Below are 22,316 nucleotides of genomic sequence, written 5' to 3'. Positions count from 1 at the left end.
AAAGAGAAAGCCACATATATACCTTTTGTTTCATGATTCTGCTTTTCTGTTATGTATCCAAACCCACCAGTCCAGGTTAACCTGCCCAAGCAGCTGAGCTGGCCAGCACTCCTTTGAGAGGGAAATGAGAGCAAGATGTGGAGGTTGATCCTTAGCAGAAATGTGACAGGTAGACACATCAACCACCAGAGCAAAAGGAAGAAATTGAGCGTTTTAAACTGTAAAAAGTCTATTCAGATGTCTAAATAGCATGGGTAGCTGTCCCACAGCCAGCAGACACTGTTTAAATAGACTATAGTTCAGCCAGCTGAAGAGGTTGGACAGTTGTGAGAGCTTGTCAAGTTCTAAGACCACTGTTTTTTTTAAAAAGTTGCCTAAAACCACTTCTGCCCTTGAGGCAATGTTCAGAAAAAGATTTTTCCTACAGTATGTCACAAGCCATTAACCAGTGCAAGGAATGCAGCTTATGACTCTGCCTCACACACCTACAAGAGGAGGAGTGAGATTCATCTTTCTTCTGAAACACTGGAGATGCACCTTTACTTGTTCCTCAGTGCTCTGTTGATGATACTCAACCCAGCTGAAAGGATCTTGCTTCTACGCTCAGGGTAAAATTATTCCCAGATGTGAAATCCACAAGGAATCCTCCCTTAGCCCCTGTCCTGGTCAGGTCACTGGGGCTGCCAATGAGGCTGCTGCAAACTTTTCAACTAACATATTTCTTTTACAGCCTTAGTGATGTCCTTGCTTTCTTCTTCTGCTCTCTTCTGGCTGCTTACCTGTAAAAAAGCTTATAGGGCGTTTCTGGCTTGTTTCTGCAGCTTTATTCCGTAGGAATATGTATGGCAAAGTCCATGCCTGTGACCAAGAGAGTCTCCTTTTGTGTTCTGTTTTGAAGTGCCTTGCATTTCTCAAATGCTTTAGGCAATGGGGTTCAAAGTACTTCAGTATCTTAAAAAAACCCACTACTTTAGTGACATTTCTTTATCTTCCCCATCTCCCACATGGAGTCAAGCCCAGATCTGCTACTCACTCACACTACCTGCAGTGATGGTGCTTTTGGGCTGCTCCAGAATGCTTCTCTCCTTGACTCTGAGCAGGAGACCGGATTTCATCTCCTCCCTATCAGCAGTCCCATAAAAAATTCTTTACTAAGAACTCAGCAACTCCTGTGGATTCATCCTCACTTTAATAAATACCTCAGTAGTAGCAATAAAAATGACCCAACTATAAAGACAGCACAGAAAACATTCCTCACCACAGACACCGTAACAGACAGTGTGGTGAAACTGTTTTTTTATTAAGGATTCTCATTAATATGCTTTTTCAGAGTCTGAACTCGGGACAAACTCTGCTTTAATTTACCTGACAAATTTTTTCGCAGCACGCTTACTGTCTCTGTTCATAGTCCATCTTTTGATTCTTTGATTCTGAGATAATACATCAATGGGACAATCTGGGGATACAATAATTTTCACCGCTAAATAGAAAACTCACAGCATAAAGTCTCAGTCTTAAAACCTGATGAGATGTTTCAGACCAAGCTGGGGTCTCCAACAAGATGCTGCGCTAAAACATGCTTCTCTGTTTTGTATTCAGCTTGTATTGTTTACTTGATCTTACCCCAGGACTCTTGCAAAATACAAACAAAATTTCCAGCAACTATCCATATATTACTTATCTCCTCTCAGCTCTCCTTCTCTAAAGTAATAAGACATTAAAGAAGACGTCCTCAGGTCTGTGCACATTTGAGGAAAACATGTGGATGACATAGAAGGGAAACCAACAATAAGGCAAACAAACATACACTTAGGACTGGAAAGAGAATAAAAATGTTCAGAGCTCTGCCTTAACTTCAGGTGGCCATTCCTATTCAGTAGCAGATGTAAGCATGAGTACCAGCATGATTCTGAACCTATGTTTTCTGGTTTCAGTTTGGGCTAGAGTCAGCAGTTCCAAGGACACTCTCTGTTTGTTTCCACTTAACAATTTAAAATGTCCACCCATGCTTTCCCACAATTGCATTAGTTTGGTTTTTATTCCAGTATCATTTTTCCATTTTGAATCCAGCTTTGCCTTTAGGACAATTATTTTGCTGTATTTCATGAAGTCATGTTGTGCTTGCTTCCAATAAATTAATCATGTTTATACTACACAAAGATATTTGGCAGCATTACAAATGCACCAAAATATATTCACAATCTGATAATCTATGCTTTTTATTTGCAATCATCTTTCTGCCTTCTGCTTAAAAGCAAGATGGCCAATTTCCAGTCCTAAGCATTCATGTGATCAGGATCTCAGAGCCAGAGTAGGCCACAGCTTGGGCATTCCTAATGCTCTGTTTTCCTGTTTTATGAGCTTCTCATAATCCAAAATATCTACAGCACATTTACATCCATGACAAAATCAAGGATGCAAATGCAGAATTTTCTTCCATAATGTGCACAGCCAACCTATGGGGTAATTAACTTCAAAAGATGGTTTGATAAGTAGAGAAAAATTCAAGTTCCAAATTTGGGACTATTTTTCATAGTTTTAAAAAGAATATTATTAAAATATTAAGCATTCCTGAAATAAAGTCCAACCTTAAATCTGTTGCAAAAATTAAACCTATGCAATTATAAGGACCTAAAATCATTGAAGGAATTCAGAAAAGTATGTACTCCTTAGGAGAAAATTTTTCAATTAAAAGAGTGTCCTAGCTTCTCAATGCTTCCTGAGCACATTGGGAACCTTTAGCAGTGAGAAATCCCTGCAGCCCTCAAAGCACTCCTGAAAAACAGGTTTAACTTTTTTAACTCAGATAATTTCAGGGTGAGACTCCCAGGAACAGCTGCCACTGTGTGAAAATTAAGCTTAAGTATTTAACTCAAGATCATTAAAAAAACATAAATCTTCAGAATGCAAAGAAGACACAGAAATTCTGGCCTGGGGTATTGTTTTTTAAATGACCACACAGAAGAAAAGACATAATTATGCAAATTGTAAAACTGAATTGGTTAAATAAACCAAGCTGGTTACAGGCAAGTTATTCAAATAATGACTTTTTTTTACTGATTAAAAACAGGCTGTTATACTTGGATCCTGACTTATCCTTAGTTAAACACCACTTAAATCCACATTAAGTCACTCTGTTCTCATCAACAGATTTTGGATTGTGTCAGGTCTGTGCACCCTACACTGGGTTATTTACTCTCTTAAAACAAACACCATTTAATATGACTGTTGGATAGAGGGCTGTGTGAGTTTAATCAGGCATAACTCACCCATTCACTCACACACTCACCAAACAAGCTTGAACAAATGGTACCTAATATTTGTCAGAAAAATATTTAACCAGTTTCCCAAACCCAGTATTCAGAGCTAAAATGGAAAACGAGCTATAAAAATGTTTCCCCCCCCCCCCCACCCCCCAGGCAGGACTAAGCAAGCAGTCAGTTTAAGCTCTACTTAGAAAAGTTAAATGTGAGAATGATACAGGGAAAAGCAAGGTCTGTAGCTATGCCCCCTTCCTGGCTGGGCAGGAATTTCCAGAAATGCTTTCTCAGTACTGTGCACTAAGCTGTACAGAAGATGAGTAAAGAGAGGGGTGAGCCACACTTGTGCAGCAATCAGTGTCAACACAAGCTTAGGGAAAACAGCTTTTGGCTCTTGGTCTTTTGTTGTTCAGTTGAAAACAACCATGAACAACCGTGGAAAAAAAGCTGTAGCTAAAAAGGAAGATAAAACACTACATGCTGAATACCAAAATAAACACAGTCTCAGTCTGAAATTTAAGGGGGGCAAAAAGAATCCAACCACATTCAAATTCTCTGTAGGTCGAGAGAAAGTTAGTTTTTTTATTTCGTTTGAAATGACATTTTTCCAACACCCAACTTCAATAAATGCACCTTTTCATGTAGAAAATAACTCAGCACAGCATTTCCTATGAAAATATTTTTCTCCTGGCAGAATCAGGTTTCATGCCTAACCTCACATAGTCTGACTGCACTGAAAACAATCAGCCACTTTTATTTATTAAACCAATATGAAAAGACATTTATTCTCTTTAAAAAGCAGTTTTCTTCAGCTTTCATAACACAGACAACAGAATAAAAAATAGGGTCATTTTGCACTACTTCCTTTAATTTTATTGAGTGTCAATATATATCATTAATATAAAGTTACTTCATTCTATGAAGATCAAGACGCCTTACAGTACAAAATTCCCTGAGATACATATGTAATTTGAGGGATCACACAAATCTCTATTCCATTTACATCAATGACCAAAAAGTAATGGTAATTCTTCTTCTTATAAAACCCAGAAGATAATGATCGATCCTCCTTTCTCTCCCTCCACCCCAATATTTTAAGGCATGTGATAAAAAATTTTCCAAAATGTATTCAAGGAAATTTTTCTACTAAAAATAGAAAATAGATTTCCCCAATTTTTACAACTGGATTGTATACATCATCTGCAATGCCTTGGTACCCAATGTACAAAACAGTTTGTTCAGGCAAACTTTATCATTGAACTAGAGCTCTACAAAGTGCATTACAAAAGCCAGTCCTTTGCCTGTAACAGTACACTCTTAGCTCATGGTGTGGACGACCAAAAACCAGAGATCTATAGAAATTCTGCAATACTGACTTCAGCAGCTATAGGCCTGGACTGAGTTCCCTCCCAAATGGGAAGCCACAAATTTGCAACATCCATGCAAGAATGATGGAATTAGAAAAGGCTTCTCTTCTCCCAATGCAAGTGCTCTGCAATAATTACTACAAATCTGCAGTTTTCACCATACAGTTCTTGAAAAGCCTCAATGTACAATTTACAAATACTGTTCAATTTTGACCACTTTACCCAAACTATGCTTTAATTGCTTTGTAGCTCTTTTCTGAATTTTACAAAAAGATTTCAACTCTTTTTTTTAGAGAGGTTGAGAAGAAAATTAATATTTGCAATCTCTGGAAATTCCCATGCTCCTGCAGCTTGATCTTCTGCACATGGCATTACTAATGATTACACAGTAGAACTGTGTGCCTGGAAGCTTTCACAAAATGCTAAAAAAATTAGGAGGACTCAAAAAAATGCACTGGTTTCAGCAGATTGATAAAAAGTATTGCAATCTTAAATATTATTTCTTTACTTTTCAGATTGTGTTTTTGTGTACAGTTCTGCAAACTCTGGTAAAAACTGAACAGAAAAAAATAATACTATACATTCAAAGGAAAAGAGGGAGCCCATCATCCTGACATTTGGGTATTACTCTTAATACTATACCTATATTGGAGTTTTAAAAATATCAAACCCAGTATTAGGGGAGCAGTAACTACTGATGAGAAACAGATGACCACGCCATGAAGACCCCTCTTTTACTTTAAACAATCACTTTATACTTCTTGGAGTGAAAGTGCAGCATTAGGAAACATCCCTACTACATCCCACATTGCATAGATTGTTTTCACTCCCTTCCCAGTAAATATTCTACAGCAACTTGGGCACTGACAACAGAAAGGTTCATCAAGTACTTTCAGCCAACCCTCCTTGCACAAAAGCAGAAGGGAATAATTGGAGAAGCCTGCAAGATCTGAACTGGTAAAACTGTGCAAATTATTAATGAACTTAATTATTATTAGGGGGATTTTTTTCCAATAATCCTTGGCTCCAAGCTTACCTAATCATGGGGAACATCTAACTACAAATAAATTACAGCAGATTGCCAGTTCATACATCTTAAAAGCATTCATTCAATATCCCAGAGAGCTTAAATCAAATCTAATCCTTTCCTAACCTAAATATGACTCACAAATGCCAGCAAGGTTGCCTGTTCTGATGCCCATCTTTTATTTGCAACTGACTTTCTCCTTTTCCCACCTGTTCTGTGCCCATGATTTTATTCTGAATGAAGTTTCTGAGTAGCTCCATGGATTAAAAAGCATCAGAATTAATATCTTATTCAGGTGGGCAAGTCTCTTGTAGGCTGCCAATTTTGCCACCAAGCTTCACAGCTGCAGAAGACAGGGAGGCTGAGCTTGGCAAGGATGTGCAATTGTAACTGAAGTCTCTTTCTGGCTTTGGCTGAGCAAGATTACATGTAACCAAAAAGTAACCACACATCCACTGCTAGGATGGCTCCAGCAAAATGTGGGAGTCTAAAAGGGAATGATGACTGTAAATGTTCCTTGACAGGCACTGAGCAAATTGAGTTCTACCTTAAGAACCTATTTATTGATTCAAAAACTGAGCCACAAAAAGACTTCAAAGCCAAACGAAAAGAAAATAGTAAATCATTCCCTTTTCCTATTCTTTCCTCACACAATTTGCATTTTACCAACAATGTAGATCTTATTCTCTACAGTGATTTTCTTTCTGAATGGAAGTGATTTGGGAGTTTTGGGAATTTTTTTTTTGTAATTATGATTTTAAAAACAACAAAACAACATTCTGACTAGTCTGTCCCCCAGCAGAATTTTTTAAATGCATGCCAAAAATCGAAAGAGTTGCTACACAACAGCACTGTCTGCTGATATATGAGAAAAAAGATCGCCTTTCTGTATATGTATTCAATACAGCAATAAAACCCCTGCAATTCCGAGCCTTTCCCTGCATTTTCCTGTATGGCAATAATTTTGCCGAGAAAAACATGCAGATACCTGTAAACATTTTCTAATTCCTGAATAAAGAGAGGGTGGAAGTGTTCCAACTTTCTTCCCTACAGTCTTTGTTTTCCTGTACTTAAAGTTCCAATCTACTCCCATACAGGATAAACATGCCTATGGTTTCAGCAGGTAGAAGGAGAAATACTTTACATCATCTGAGTTGTCTGTCCACTCAGATTCAGCCCCCCCATACACTTTTTCCTAAACAGAACAATTATTTGGTTCAAAGTATTATTAACTGGCTGCTGCAATTTAAAGCATCGCTAAAAGGTGCTACTGTATCATCAGATTCTTACATTCAACACTTGCAGCTCAGAATTTGTCTGTAAATAGCTTTCACACGCATAAAAAACAGATTAAAACATTCATTTTTGTCTTAGTATTACAGAAAACCAGCACTGATCATGTGTCTTCTGTGAGCAAAGTTTCACGGTCCAGGAAGTTGTCATAGCCACAAAAATTGGTTTCAGCTGTACAGCTGAGGAATTTGGCATCAGATATTTATGTTGAGCTGTGCAGAAATTTAAAAGTTCTGTAACTGTACAACTTCTGGAAATTTAACTTTGCTCTTTAGGAATCATCTGGCATAATGTCTCCTTGTAATTTTCTCATTAATAAAAATCTTCCTTTTGTAGGCTTTTCACAGCTTGTTTTCCTGTATCTGTACGCTTCTCCAACTGATGTCAGTCTCCTGTGGCTAATGCCGTCTACCTGGGCTAATGATTTCTGTGAGAATCATCCTTCCTGACACCTTGACACTTGGCCCCGGCAGTCCAGACAAGTCTCACCCGCCAGGAGCATCAGCTTTCAAACCAGCTGGCCAGATTCTGAACAGTCTTGATTTGATTCCCAGCTGTCCTAACAGCCTCGCAGACCTTGCAGAAATGCTCATCCCAGAACGAGGTGACGTGGACTTCGTACTTCTTCCTCCAGGCAAAGTACCGCCTGTAGTTGGGCTTGTTTTTATCGAGGAATTTCAGGTAGGTGGCAAGGAGCCGCGGGCTGGGGAAGTCGTCAACGTGGATGAAGGAATCGGGAGGGATGAAGCGCTCGTAGTTGGCCCTGCGGGGTCCCAGGACGACGGGCACGGCGCTGGCGGAGAAAGCGTTCCTCCAGAGCTTCTCGGTGATGTAGTCGGTGTGCTGGGAGTTCTCGAAGGCCAGGTAGAACTTGTAGGCTGAGACGGTCTCCACCAGGCCGCCCTCGGCCAGCGCCAGCCCCCGCGCCCCGTACACGTCGATGGGCAGGTGCTCCTTCAGCTGGCGGTAGTAGCGCACCCGGGCGTGCTCCTCGTTCCAGTTGCTGATGACCCAGGCCACCAGCCGCGTCTTGCGGGGCAGGACGAAGGGCCGGGGCGCCGGCGGGACGTAGAGGTACCCGTAGGGCACGAACACGTCCGAGTCGCGGCGGTAGGACATGGTCCAGTTGAAGACCCCGGCGAGCCCCCGCAGCCCGGGCGAGTGCGACGGCGACTCGAAGTTCATCCACACCCAGCGCTGGCGCGGGGCCCGCGGCGGGGACCCTCGGGGCAGCCCCTCGGCGCCGTGCCGCGCCAGGTCGCGGTGGTGGAACAGCACCGCCTGCGCCTCGCCCAACCGGCTGCGGTCGGCGCTGAGGCGGCAGCCGCTGATGTTGTAGCGCCGCCGGCAGTCGGGCAGGCGCCGCGGGCGGCCGAAGGGCTCCCACCACAGCAGCACGGTCACCGCCTCGCCCTCCGCCCGGGCCGGCTCGGGCAGCGCCGAGTAGAGGGCGAGCGCGGCGGCGGCGGCGCCCAGCAGCCCGGCCGCCAGCGCGCACCGCGGCCCGCGCAGCCGCCAGCGCCGCCAGCAGCAGCGCCGCAGGGCCGCCTCCATCCCCGCCGCCCGCTGCCACCGCTCTGCCCCCCGCAGGGCACCGGCGCCGGGCAGCGCATCCTGGGGCTGGGGCTGCTGCCGCCGCCGCCGCTCTGCCCCCACCCCAGGCCCCGGTGGCGGGGAGGCGTCGGGGCCGCCGCCCCTCCCGGCCATGCCCGCCCGGCCTCCGCCTCCCGGCCCTGGTGCCGCCCCTCGCCCCTGGTGCCGCCTTGCCCCGCCCGCCGCGGCCCTGCCGCTCCGCCCTCAGAGACAGCGGTGCTCGGGCGCCTGGCGGGGTTTCGCGGCCTCGCCGCCGGCCCCGTGCGGCAGCACCGCCACGGCAGCCGGGGAGCTGCGACCCCGGGCCGCTCGGCTGCTCATGCCCGGTTCGGGGCCGCCGAGGGAATCTGTGTCTCCGCACTCAGGAGGGATCCCCGTGAGAGCCCAGGCCCCAGCACGCACGGGAAAAGTTGAAGGGACGCTCACAAGGGGTCTCAGGGTACCCGCACCCTGGCACCGCTGGCGCTTTGTCTCTGCCTTCATCAGGCGCTTTGTCTCTGCCTTCATCAGCAGGGCAAAGGAGAGAAAATACAACGAAAGGCTCTCTGATCGACCTAAGGACAGGGAGAGATCCCTCAGCAGTTAGAGTCACGGGCAAAACAAAACCGATTTGGGGAAATTAACTTAATTTCTCGCCAATCAAATCTGACTCGGGTAATGGGAAATGAAACCAAAAACCAAAATTGAAAGACGCCTTTTTCCCACCCCTCCCTTCTTCCTAGGCTCAGTGCTGCTCGCAGTTTCTCTGCCTTCTCTCCAACAGCAGCGCAGGAGGATGGGGAATGGAGGCTGCGGTCAGTTCATCACATGGTGTCTCTGCTGCTCCTTCCTCCTCAGGGGACGGACTCCTCACACCGTTCCCCTGCTCCAGTGTGGGTCCTCCCACGGGAGACAGTCCTTTGAACTTCTCCAACGTAAGTCCTTCTCAGGACCTGCAGTTCTTCATGCACTGCTCCAGTGTGGTTCCCTTCCACAGGCTGCTCCAGCGTGACTCCCCAGTGGGGTCACAAGTCCTGCCAGCAAACCTGCCAGCCCAGCATGGGCTCCCTTTCTCCACGGGGCCACAGATCCTGCCAGGAATCTGCTCAGCAGCAGAGTGTTCTATGGGCATCCACCTGTTCTGGCATGAGGTCCTTCATCCAGGAACATCCTGCCTCACCATGGACCACAGGCTGCAGGGGAATCGCTGCTCCAGCCCCTGCAGCACCTCCATCCCTTTCTTCTGCACTGACTTTGGTGCCTGCTCTCACAATTTTCATTCCTCTCTTCTCTGGATGCAATTGCTTCTGTGCAGTACCTTTTTTCCTTTCTAGATACATTATCCCAAAGGTGCTATTGCTATCACCGTTGGGGTCAGCCATGGCCAGCAGTGCGTCTGTTTTGGAGCTGGTTGGAATTGGCTCCACTAGACATGGGGGGAAGTTTCTAGCACCTTGTCAGAGAAGTCACCCCTGTCACCCCATCACTAGCAGAACCTTGCCACACAAACCCCATACACGAGCACATGTAGGAGCACAGGCCAGAGGGCCACAGGGGGAGGAGAGCCCTGCCATTCACATCACAAAGGCTGGCACAGGCTCAGGTCCCCCCTGCCCTACTGCCCATGAGAAAGCAGGACTAAAGCAGGACTGCTCTGCTGCTTCCCACGTGCATTCTCATTTATTTCTTCCAGTCCACACCTGAAACAGACAGAGGTTTTAAACTCTGGCAAAAGGGTTTTCCCACACCAGCTGACCTATGATTTGCATGCTGTATCCTGTGGCCTGTACTTTGGGGAAGTGCTTTGGAAGATGCAGGGGATTTTTTTAAAAACATTTGTAATTTAGAGAGTTAAGCTGAGAGCAAGTTTGAATAAGTCACTTATTTAGGAAAAAAAAAAAAAAAGAAGTGAGCTGTCACAATAGCTTTGAATTCCAGTTAAATTCAGTCTGTTTCAAGCACCTCTATGAGGAGCAACAATTTGGAAAACTAAAGGAAAATAAATTTTAAAAGAGGGTTCTTTTTGCTCCTTTGCAGCTTTCTTAGAATCATACATGCTTACTTTAAAATCTCACCGTTATGTAAAAACTACAAAACCTCATGATTACCAGAAAATTACTTTTTCCAGCTCTGCTTCACAGAGTTGCTGTGAAAAACTTCCTCACATGGGCTCGAAACTTTTTTCCTAAGCAATTTGCTTCAGTGAACTGCAAGGCTGTTGACTCACACAGTTCAGACAGTGTTTGTACAGAACTGAACAAGTTTCCAGCTCTGACATTTCACAAGCTCGTATCCAACAGCTGTCGATCCAAGGTCCTCTCATCTATGTCTATTGAAGGCACCAGAGTTACACCAGGCATAAATTCTCACTGACTGTTTGGATTTCAGATTTTACATAACACATACGTCGAGGCCCTGTGACTTAACTCTAGTAAGTCAAGAAGTAAGAAAAGTGATTCAGGTCTCATAAAAATAAAGCACAGTTGTGTGTGACGGTGGTGTTAGGTTAGAAACTAAGTCATGTACACCCATAAACCTATTGTACATTCCATACTGTGAACACAGTATGTCCATAGCTCATGCTGCAAGCACTCATAAAATATAAGAAATGCCAACAGCTGTGGTTGGAGTTGGTAGCTGGCTGCCTGCTTCAACATACAGAGCTGGCTGGAAGGGATCTCCAGGGAGCGCTGGTCCTCCCTTGTGGATGAGGTGAATCATTGCTGGCACTGGCAGTGTCTGATTGTCTAGATAAATGACAGATTTTAGTCACAAAATGGGAATATGGGAAAGCAACAGTAGAAAACTGCAAAAAAATACAGAAATGCTCTTCCTTCTAAGGAATAGATAGATTCAATCCAGAGCCCACTTGATACAACGAATACTACATAAAATGAACACAATCCCTAGTCTTCACTAATCAAGGATTCAAAATGGTCCAAACCCACAGCTGTTAGTTATTTTGTTTATTCAAACATTTTTCTGATAATATGAGAAATCTGGGACTCGTGAAAGTGAGTGGGAGAATTCAATTGTCTTCTGGAATTCTGATTCACTCAATAAATTTGATCATATCAACTGCAATGACAGTTCTTATTTTCCTTCAGGAGCTTTCAGCATTGGTACGTGACTTTGGAGGAGTTTTATCTAGTCATGCTTTCATTTCCATTGCTGCTAAGCATTTGCTGCTAAGCATTCCAAATTCAAAGTCTGACTAGTTACATTGATGATGTAAGGCCTAATCCTGCCTAATCCTGCCTCTAATGACATTGATGATGCAAGGCCTAATCCTGCCTATGGTAAATCAACAAAAATGTTGCCATTAATTCAGCATTTATGAAATGTTTCATGACAATGTAACATGGAAATCTCTATAAGCCAAATAGTGACAAATTTGAAAGATAAAAAAAACCCAAAAAAATTCCCTTGTGATGATTCATAGCAAGAGTTGCCTAGTTACTTTTGATTTTTTGCAGTCTCACAGTGAAACTTCACTGTGACTTTCATCTGCACTTCAGTGGCATCCATATTAAGATGATTGTTATACCGAGACAAATCTGTTGAATTATTTAACATGAAATCAAAACATGGTTTTCTGTATTCCTCAACACAACATCAGCTAAAGCTGTAGATCTAGAGATCTTTAAAAAAAGCTATTGCTGAAATCCACAGTGAGTTGTAGTTGTATATACAACACAGATATTCAGAACTATAATCATATTTAGTTTATTATGGCAAATAAGAATCTAATCATTTCAAGATGAGAGGACAGTAGCCTAAATCATTTCTATGAGTAATATTGTCACCTTAAATTAATTTTCCTGTTACACCTGCTGCTGTGGAAGCTACATATATGTTTACATTTACATGTTGTAAGTAGTCCACTAGTTAAAAAATCTTTATGGAATTTATATCTAGAGCAAGATGAAATGTATATTTGAGATATATTTTAGAATTTTTACAAATCACAGGTCTGACTGTTTTGTTGCTGCTGTCTTCAAACCCTCCCAGTATAGGAAACAGCAGAAATACATTTTAATTGGGTATTCATCATAGTCACTGCTGAAAGCAATGATAATTGTGCCCTTCATCTAGAAGTCCAGCAGATTCCTAGAAATCTTGGTGTGGTAAATTTAAGACCCAGATGGGATGTGTTGCTGTAGAGTGAGGGATGTAGGGAGTGACAGTGATGACCCGGCTGACAGTGATGCAGGTCCTCACTGTCAGGACCAAGGCTGCAAGTCAGGTTTCCTCAGATCTGTGTGTAGGTCAGATGTTTCTCTCCCCTTCTTAATGTCTCATTTCTTATCTAGAGAAATAAATACCAGCCTGGCAGTAACCCATGTCAGCTTCAGTTTGCCTCATTTCTGCCATCATACACATCCATGACACAATCACTTCAGCTACTTTGTGCTGGCAGGGTTTTGTCAAGCAGTTTTGTTCGCTCTGACTTGGGAAAAACTCCGTGGACATCACTGAGAAATACAACATGATGAAGGCTGAGTAGTGTTGCCAGATGCCTGAAGACCTCCCACAGGGAACAGATCTGGTTTTGTGTGCTTTGGAGATAAACCAGTCCAGGAGATAGCTCCATGGACTGAGGACCACCCAGGCTTCTTGGCACTGTATATGCAGCTTGGGAGTGCTTTAACTGCTCCATGGAAATCACAGCAAGTTGTCATGTTGCTGATAGTCAGGAATTTAAAATAATATAATGTGTGTTAGTAATGAAGCTGTTGCAAAATAAAAAATATTTTGCCTATTTGAAGGTTGAATAGATGCCATCACTAACAGCAGTAAATATTTCTGCCTGGAACTTCCCAACTGGCTTACTCCTCTACTCTGACTCACTCTGTTTTGTCACACTTCAGAAATATTTAAGCCTGGAAAAGTGTTTGAAGCTATGTGTCAACTGTTTTACAAAGGCAGTTTAAAAGGTACTGTAAGACATGGTTGTGTTTTCAGCCAGAGCTATCAACCCAGATATTCTGTCAGGAGAGGAAACCTTGTGAAGTTTTTCATCATAAGAAAATGAGATCAACTTCAAAGCATAGGAGGAAGGATGCTGTCTGGTACCAAAATGACACTAAGAATGATGTTGCAGTCTCTTCATAAATAGTCCCCATGGTTTCAATGCAAGTTTTGCCAAGAACCTAAATTCTCTATGAAAAGGTGTGATAAAAGTTTTGTTCTGTATAAATGATACACTTTGTATTTCAGCATGAAGTCTAAATGTCTGTTATTTGATTTCCTTCTGTTTCATATGTGGGATTATGATCTTTTTGCTTGGAAATTTAAAATTTGGAAATATTATGAGAAGATCCAGTTGAAAGCTGATGCCTGAACAGTTTCTGGACAGACAAACTCATGTTTCTGCATATGCAACAAAGGCAGTGTTAACATATTCTGCCTGGCTACAGTTTCACTTATGACTGTGAGCAATGCTGGATTAAAACCATGAGAAGTTAATATTTCCAGGTCAAGGCACAGGCATGAAAAAATTTACTGTGCACACTGTGAATGAAAGATCCTGTCCAGGCCACGCTTCAGTTTTCTGTTGAAGCGCACAGCTTTGTTGTTCACCAGTGTAGACCAGAGCAGAAATCAGAGCAGAAAAATTTTCCTAGCAATCCCACACGATCCTCAAACACTTGTGGGTACCAGCAAGACAGAATTTGACTCTGTGGATATTTGTAAGCAGTTATCAATAATTTCAATCTTCCTTGGGTTTTTTCAGCACTGGCCTTCACCTTGTGCAACCATAGTGGCAAGAGTGATGTGCAACCAGCACTGATGCTCTCATTTTACCCAGTGAGCATCTCCCAGGACAGAGAGCAAGGATTTGTGACAAAACTTCTCTTTGGACATCTTTGAACATCAGGGGTTGGGGTCATATCTCAGTCCTGGAGACAAAACTACCCTAATTTGAAGCAAATCTTCTAAACCACACATAATCTAGTTATGGGGCTCTCAATACCAACTGCTTTAATAACTTGACCCTCTCCTGTTGTGTTTCATTACTTAATAATGTAGATGTAGCCTTGGAAAAATACAAGTGTTTAATCACTGGTACTAATACAAGCAATAATGTAATGATACAAGCAATGATAACAATTATCTTTCAAAACAGTAGTGTTGAGTTTGGCAATGAAATAATAAAATAAAAAAAGAGAAAAGGAGAGCCAAACTGTTAGACAGTAAAAAGTCACTATGATAAAATGTGAGCGCTGTTAATTTAAATTACCCAACACCCTATTTAATAAAATATTATAAATATCACAGTAATATTAATAGCATTATTATTATGCAAGATTATATTTTAACAAATTGCTTTGTTTTATTCAAATAAAAGAGGAGACACATAAAAAGGTCACAAACATGAATATATCAGACTAGGTAAGAATTACCACAGCCTCATAAGTGAGGTAACATATTCAGTAGAAAAGATCTAACAGGGATTTCTCTATTGTAGAAGGTCACACAAAAAGGCAGAGGGAGAAGATGAGCACCAAATGCTGCACCAAAACTGAGTTAGTGCAGGAATCCAGGATAGAGCCAGGAAGTCTTCTCATTTGGAAAATTTTAAAACAAGATTATGAAACAGAATGGGAAAGCAAGGAGAGGAAAGTAGGGTAAAATGAAACAAAGCAGAAGCAAGGTGCAACAAGCCTAACTGAAGTCCCTGCCCAAAAATCCAGTGCTTTTCAAACATTATTATGTGATTCATGATCAAATTTGCATCTAGAAAGCAAAAACAGTATTTTCAAAAGGAGTTACCCCTCTAGTGTCTCAGGTACAATATTCAGTACAACAACCTTTTTCATTTAGAAGTCAAATGGAAACACTGAGACGAGTTGGCTTGAAACCTGCTGAGCGGCTGTTTTGGTTTTGGTTTTTCTCTTTTTTTCCTTCTCACTGATACAAAAATAAAATCAAATTTCTAATGTCAGAGCGGAGATCCAGAAAATCAAAGAGCAAACATCTGATTTAATTCACAGATAATTGTAGGAAAAACCCAAAGGAAATTAAATTCCAGTTTCACAAAGTTGTCACTGAGGCTTTCTTTTTAAAAATATTCAGTGTGTTATAGTTACTTCCAGAGGAACTGAGAGGCCCAGAAACAAATCTCATCTCCACCTCTTAGGCAAGGTTTTGGTACCAGGGGCTGACTACAGGAGTGACTTCTGTGAGGAATTTTAGAAGTTTCCCCTGTGTCCAACAGAGGCAGTACCAGCTGGCTCCAAGACAGACCTGCTGCTAACCAGGGCTGAGCCAATGAGCAATGGTGATAATGCCTCTGGGATAACAAAATAAAGAAGGAAAAAGGTACTGCACCAAAGCAATTGCAGCCAGAGAAGAAAGGAGTAAGAATGTGTGAGAAGAACAGCCCTGTAGACCCCAAGGTCAGTGGAGAAGGAGGGGCAGGATTAGCTCCAGGAGCAGCCATGGTGAATCAGCTGTGCCCCTGTAGCACACAGAGGTCCATGGTGAAACTGCCTCTGGAGGACTCCGTATCTTTTCTGGTTTTATACAGTATGAAGGATCTAGATTTGTTTCGTAAGTGGCATAATAACACAAAGCAAACTATTATTCGTTTGGTGTTACCTCACTGTAATAATGGTTTAAGAGTGAGAGGTTAGTTATTTCAGGTTCCATGCTGTCTCTGTGCTTCTTTGATACTATGATAGCTCTTACATGGAGAGAGGCTTATTTATGTTAAACTTTCATGAAATCAGGCTAGATACTGAATCACAAACTCTTGCCTTCTTGTCATTGTAGAGACAGACAGAAATGACACACCAAGCAATGTATCAAAGGCTTTTTTTTTATTGCTGCCTGTTCTCCTTTTTTTAGTTTTACAGACCTCATGTGTGACTCCAACTGGTTAGTAGCTTTCTTGCCAATTACTCTGTTGGTTAGTAAAAAGAATTTTTCTTGTCTATCGAATCTTTCTATTCCTAAATTGTTTACATATTTTCTTCACTGATTCTCAGGGGATAGATTTCATGTTTATGCAGGTGCTAGTTGTTTTTCACCCGGGAATAGATTGTTATGTTAACAAACTGTTCACACCAGGATTGTTTTCACATGGGAACTTGCAAAGTGCTAGCTTCACTTAGAAAAAATTACAGATTAGCCACTGATCTAACAGAGCAGGCCTGATTTTTTGAGGCCTTTCTTTTATAATTTTTCTGCCTTACTGCAACACCTTTCGAAATGCTCAGTTTAATGGATGAATTCAGCCTAAAGCATTATGAGGCACTTCATCAGTTATATTAAAACCATCTGCTGGAACTTAAAATCACTTTGCAAAAGAGAAAACTATGAAAACGTGTTTTCACAGTTGCACGTTTTTCAGCAAGAACATCTTGTAATCTTTGGATTGTGATGTTTTCATCACTGGTGGAAATACAGTTCAGATTTGACTACTTACAACATCAGATTAAAAAGTAGTATGAGGATGTGAATAAAACAACAAAAAGGAAATAGCTCCATATTCAAGTAGAACTTTATTAAAAATCTGATAAACAAACATCTACATTTCCAAAGGTAGCTAGTTATGCTGATGTTTGATTTGACACATCAAAGCAGCCTCAGGTCTTCAAAGCACTGACATTCAGCAATCTGTAAAAAAGACAATTTCTGCTCTAAGGATGGATGAGACACCACATAGTGAGCCCTCCAAACCACTGGTCACTTTTAGGGAAAGGCAGAAAAAGGAAGAAGGAAAATACATTTACTTATGTAAATTCAGCAATATGAATATTTTTTTCTCTCTTCTATTTATATCTTCTGCATATTTTCCTTTCATTTTTTACAGTTTCTATCTCTGTGTTCCTGAACTGTATTCTCTTTTCTGTTTCCTTCAGGAATTTCTAACCTTCTGTATATCTCCTCTTTCATTTCTCTTATCAGTGATTCTTCCTTTTCCTTCACTGGTTCCTCTCCTCTGGCACTAAACACAGCAGGCTCATCTTCTCTCATCATCTCTTCCCTTTTGTCCATTTCTATAGCCTGTACCCACTCCATCTCCCCACCAGTCTCTCCTTTCTTCCCCAGATCCTTACACAGAAAAAAATGCATGAATGGAGATGGTTTGGTGAACACAGGAGCTGAAGCCAGATTGCTCCCAGATTTTTCCCATTGTGTATCTTTTCTGCCACCTCTTCTCTCATGAGGCCTGCCTGCCCACTGCAAAACAGGCAGCATAGCTAGTGAGGAGGGCACCACTTCTCCCCAGCAGCAGTCCCTAGGAATGAAATCTCATTCAAATTCCCAAAGGAAATTCACAGATTTTCAGCACCTACATCAATCTCGATGAACTGCTTTGTTTTAAAGCTCTTCTTTCTTCAGGGTTCTGAGCAGGAAATGGAGAAGATCATGATCTTTGAAAACTGTTTGTCTTGATTAGAAGCCTGCGGTACATGAGCTTTAAAATTATGCTAACATCTCAAAACTCTGAGTCATTCTGTAGTTGTTAGGTCTGTTCTATAATTAAAGTGCTCCTACAAGTAAGAAACTCTAAAGTAAAGGCAGTGTGGCAGAAGGCTGTACTGGTTAAACACTTCTCACACCAGTAATAGCTTAATCCATGTAACTAAGATGCCATTATCTCCTGATCCCACAAGATCAAGATAGGAAGAAAGAGGTGCTAGTCATGTATTTTTAAACCTGTATTTTTAAACCACTATCCCCCAAGAATAGTAGGAATGAGCTTCATGTAGAGGCAAAATATGCTGAGTTCATATATTCTGCAATCTCGTGGCACTACAAATATTCCTCTTAAAAAGCAAAATACCTCTGTTTTCTTAGAGTTTAAAGAGAGTTAGGTTAGGAGAGAATGTGAGCAGACACTAAGCTAAAAGCTATAAAGAACAGGTGTGCTCCACAAAAGCCACACTCTACAGATTGTAAAGAGAGAAACACATTTCCCAGAGCACCAGCTGACCATTGCAGGCAAATACTAAAATGCCTGAAAGAATATCTGGATCGAGCTCTTTTCAGGAAGTGTGCTGGAGGAGTGCTTTTCCAAACAATTGAATTTCTTAGGGCTGTATGCTAAGAACAATAAGGTTCATAATGAACATGAAACCAACACTCACCATCTATCAGTAGAACCCAAGTGATTATTCCATGAATAGATGTGGAACCTTTAAAAAATGTTTCAGAATATGAAATGAGGGGACTTAACACAGCAGCCCTGAACTGATTTCTTCTGCAAAGATTTCAAAGTATGTTGCCTACTTTCTAAAAGAAGAGATGGGTTAGCTCTGCAGAAAGATGCCCTGCAACATAAAAATGAGGTGTTATAGTGAAAGTTTCTTATTATTGACTCTTACTTTTCATTCTTGCATGTCTTGAGTAGAATTGAGGCTGTAAAAGTAAATCACTGTTGTTCTGTGACACTGGTTTCAGGCTTTTAATGGAGAAATTGTTCTTCACATTCCAAACTCCTTCCAGAGCCACTGTTAACAATTTGGCAAAATATTAGCTTTATAACTGATTACTTCAGCTTGTTCTAAAATTAATATGAAACTACACAATAATATTCTTCCACTGTTAATGAAAACAGATTGACATCTTCAGAGAGAAGTTCAGATTGCTAAAGGCACGCAATGCTCTCTACTGTTTATAGAAGCTCTTAGGACTACTCAGGCACCCAACTGAAGCAGGATATAGCTTCAGTTAATTATTCAGTTTATTATTGTCTATAATAAACAAGAAACAGCAGTAATACTGATGCAGGCAGCATCCTTTTTTGGTCATAATGGAATACCAAATACTCTCATAAAAATAGAGAAAACAACATACCCTCCCCAAAAAACCCAACTCAAACAAAAAACTAAACAAACAAATAAAAAACCAGAGCCATCACCATCAGAACAAAATTAAAAGCTAATTTATTTTAAAGATTACAATTTACTAGCCATCTAAATTCTTTTAAACAATACACTTTAGCAGTCTAAACTGTGTAAATCAGTAACCATCCAACCTGACAACTGTTGTCTATCAGAGCCCAGGCCACTTAGTAAGCATCTCTAATTGTCCAAACAGCTGAAAAAATGAATTCAGTATTCACTGAATAATCTGTACACCAGCATCTATATTTACCATATTCATCATTCATCATTGTTATGCTATGCCTATAACATTATGCTGTACATACCATTTCTGTACTGAGCTTGCTGTAGATCCATATTATACAGTCCTGTAACAAATATTTATGTAGTGTTTCTCTATTATCTTTGTACTTTAAGCCTTTGTAACATACAATTCTTTGGGACACTCCTCAAAAGTCATGAGAGCATATAAAGTAACATCCATTTATTCAGCCAGACTGAAATACTCCAGACAATTTGAATTTGAATTTGGCAGATGAATGCAGAAAAAATAGTTGTGATCAGCTCTCAGTAACATTAGGCACATGAGCAGACTGAGCAGACCAGTGTTAATATCTGCTAAAAGAACACTTTTAGAGCAGGACACATGCAATGACAGGTGTCTAGGACAAGTCAAAAGAATATCCAAAGTGCCTTTTTTCCTCTGCTTACTACACACAGAGGCTACCCAAGTCAGTCATTTGCAGGTGTGTGCTATAATCCCCTACAGAGCCTAGTCACAGTAATAAGAATTGCAGGCTCAAATGGTCTTTACATCTGCTAGGTACTGATTATATTATCTAATTTAGGTACATTTTTGTCTGTGAATCCAACTGTTTTAAATTCATTTTGAGTGAGTTTAGAAATGGGTCTCAATCCTACACAAGTGTACTAATAAGCAAATGTACTGCAGCATTTCTTTCAAAGAGAAAGGTAACAAAACCTCCCTATTGCTTGGCAATTGTTTCTGGTTTATTAAACTGATATATCATATGGAATTATCTGTGTTCTTCTGGTCCCCTAATTTCTCACCAAAAAAAGCAAAACCAGAGAGAAAAAAGTAATAAAGACTATATGCAATTCTGCTGTTTCTAAATGTTCTGCATGATATTACATAAATGTTCTCTAATTTTGCCACAATCACTTGTTCTGACAAACACTTGCCATTTGCTGGTAAGGAGGATTACCTGCAGATGGATGATTAACATTGCATTCTTCTTCCTGTAAATGAAAGTGCTCCTCCAGTATTTCTTTAACTCTCCTAGGTGGCTCAACATATACACATTTCTGTCCTGTTAGTAAAATATATTACAAAACAGCCAGTTATTATAAATCCCCTGAATGCTGATGTACTTTGCTGAATGCAACTGTCAAGCTATGCTACCCTGCATCCGTCTTCAATACACAGTGAACCAAATAATTTACAAATATATGACGGTGTTCAGCCAGGCCCTACTCCCCAGGACAGGAGGATGGTAAGGACAGGACCCTGGTGTGTCCACCCAGATGGGGCTGCTGGTAGCCAAGGCCAGCCCAGGGCCACTGGGGAGCCGGCCACCGTGCCTTCCCCATGACAGACATCCCAGGGCAGGGCCGAAGATGGAGAGGCATCTGAGAAGATGTCCTCGCTGCAGGAAGTCTCCAGGGAGCTGGAGAGGGATGCGGACGCCCCACGGCACCAGGGCCAGCACCCGCCGCGGTGCTGGGGGACATCAGTGAGGGGGACATCAGCGGGGAACGGCTGGGCTCCCGAGGGGACAGCGCGGGCTGGGCCCGGGCTGGGGCAGGGCTGGCCGGGGACCGGGGACGGCCGTGCTCACGGGGCTGCTCGCCGCGGACATCGCTGCCCGGCTCCCCGGCCGCCGCCGCCGCCGCCGCCGCGGGTGTGTGCCCGTCCGCCGCCCTCATGGCTGCCGCTGCCGCTGCCGCTACCGGGCGGTTGGGCCGGGCTGCGGCGCGGGCGTTGCCAGGCTGCCCGGCAGGCGGGGCCGCCGCGGCGCTGCCGCTCCCGGGGCACCGGGGCGGCCCCGAGGCGGGCTGGGGCAGCCGGCAGCCCCGGGACAGCGGGCCCGGGCACGGGGCGCCGGACAGCTCCGGGTGCCAGCACCAGCTGCCCCTCTGTGTCACTCGGCATGGCCGCGGGAGCGGGACACGCACATCGCGAACTCTGCACCGCTGTGGGCTGTCACCCAGGGCCTGCCCTACGAAAGGGTGCCGGGCTGAGGTGAAGAACGACAGAGTTCACTTTAAGTGATGTTTATCTACTGATACTCAAAAGTACTAGTTTGGTCATAAAATGAAGCATATTCAGACGCTGCATATTGGACTGAAGTGGCTTGTAACCCACGTCTCTATTATTCCTTGATGCATCTCAAGGTATATTCATCTTCTTCCACTGATGTCCTGAAACCAAACTTTTAAAAATAATACACATTAAAATCATGTTACATCATTCATAGTTCAGAAGCTGTGTTTCCATTTTCCAACAGAAAGTGATGAACATAACACACTACTTCTAAAAGGTGGGTGACCAAGATGCCCTCAATAGTAGCTTGATCAGAGCACTAAATGTGGTCCAACATATCCCAACCCGGCTGCTACTGCTACAATTGTGCTGCATGTTAGTGGAAGGAGCTTGGGATCACTCAGTAAGACATCTGCATAGGACAGTGCTTACTACAGCTCTCATAGTGACAGTACTTCAGCACTTACATTCAATTTTCAGTTTGTTTAACAGAGAAGTAACTTTCTCCACTTCTAAATTACAGATGGCAAAGTTGAAGCTGAAAAACATACTGTGTGCCCTTACCATGGCAAAATTTTAGTGTACTAACTCAAAGGGCAATACTAAATTACCTGTAACTACAGACACGACAGTATGCTGGCTGTTTATCCTCACATGGTTGTGGCTCATTTT

At 42.4% G+C, this 22,316-nt stretch overlaps 1 protein-coding gene across 1 annotated transcript; it reads right to left on the bottom strand.

Annotated features, from left to right (window-relative positions):
• Positions 1 to 3,822: 3,822 nt before the first annotated feature.
• On the bottom strand, positions 3,823 to 8,654 carry FUT4 (fucosyltransferase 4). The gene has a single exon (XM_063148873.1). The coding sequence runs from the start codon at positions 8,652 to 8,654 to the stop codon at positions 7,449 to 7,451; it is 1,206 nt and encodes a 401-aa protein (XP_063004943.1). The 3' UTR covers positions 3,823 to 7,448.
• Positions 8,655 to 22,316: the final 13,662 nt, after the last annotated feature.

This window comes from Melospiza melodia, chromosome 2 (genome assembly GCF_035770615.1).
Source record: "Melospiza melodia melodia isolate bMelMel2 chromosome 2, bMelMel2.pri, whole genome shotgun sequence".
NCBI classification, from domain to species: Eukaryota; Metazoa; Chordata; class Aves; order Passeriformes; family Passerellidae; genus Melospiza; species Melospiza melodia.
Note: the sequence above shows the minus strand (reverse complement) of the source record. Positions and strands in the feature narration are given on the sequence as shown.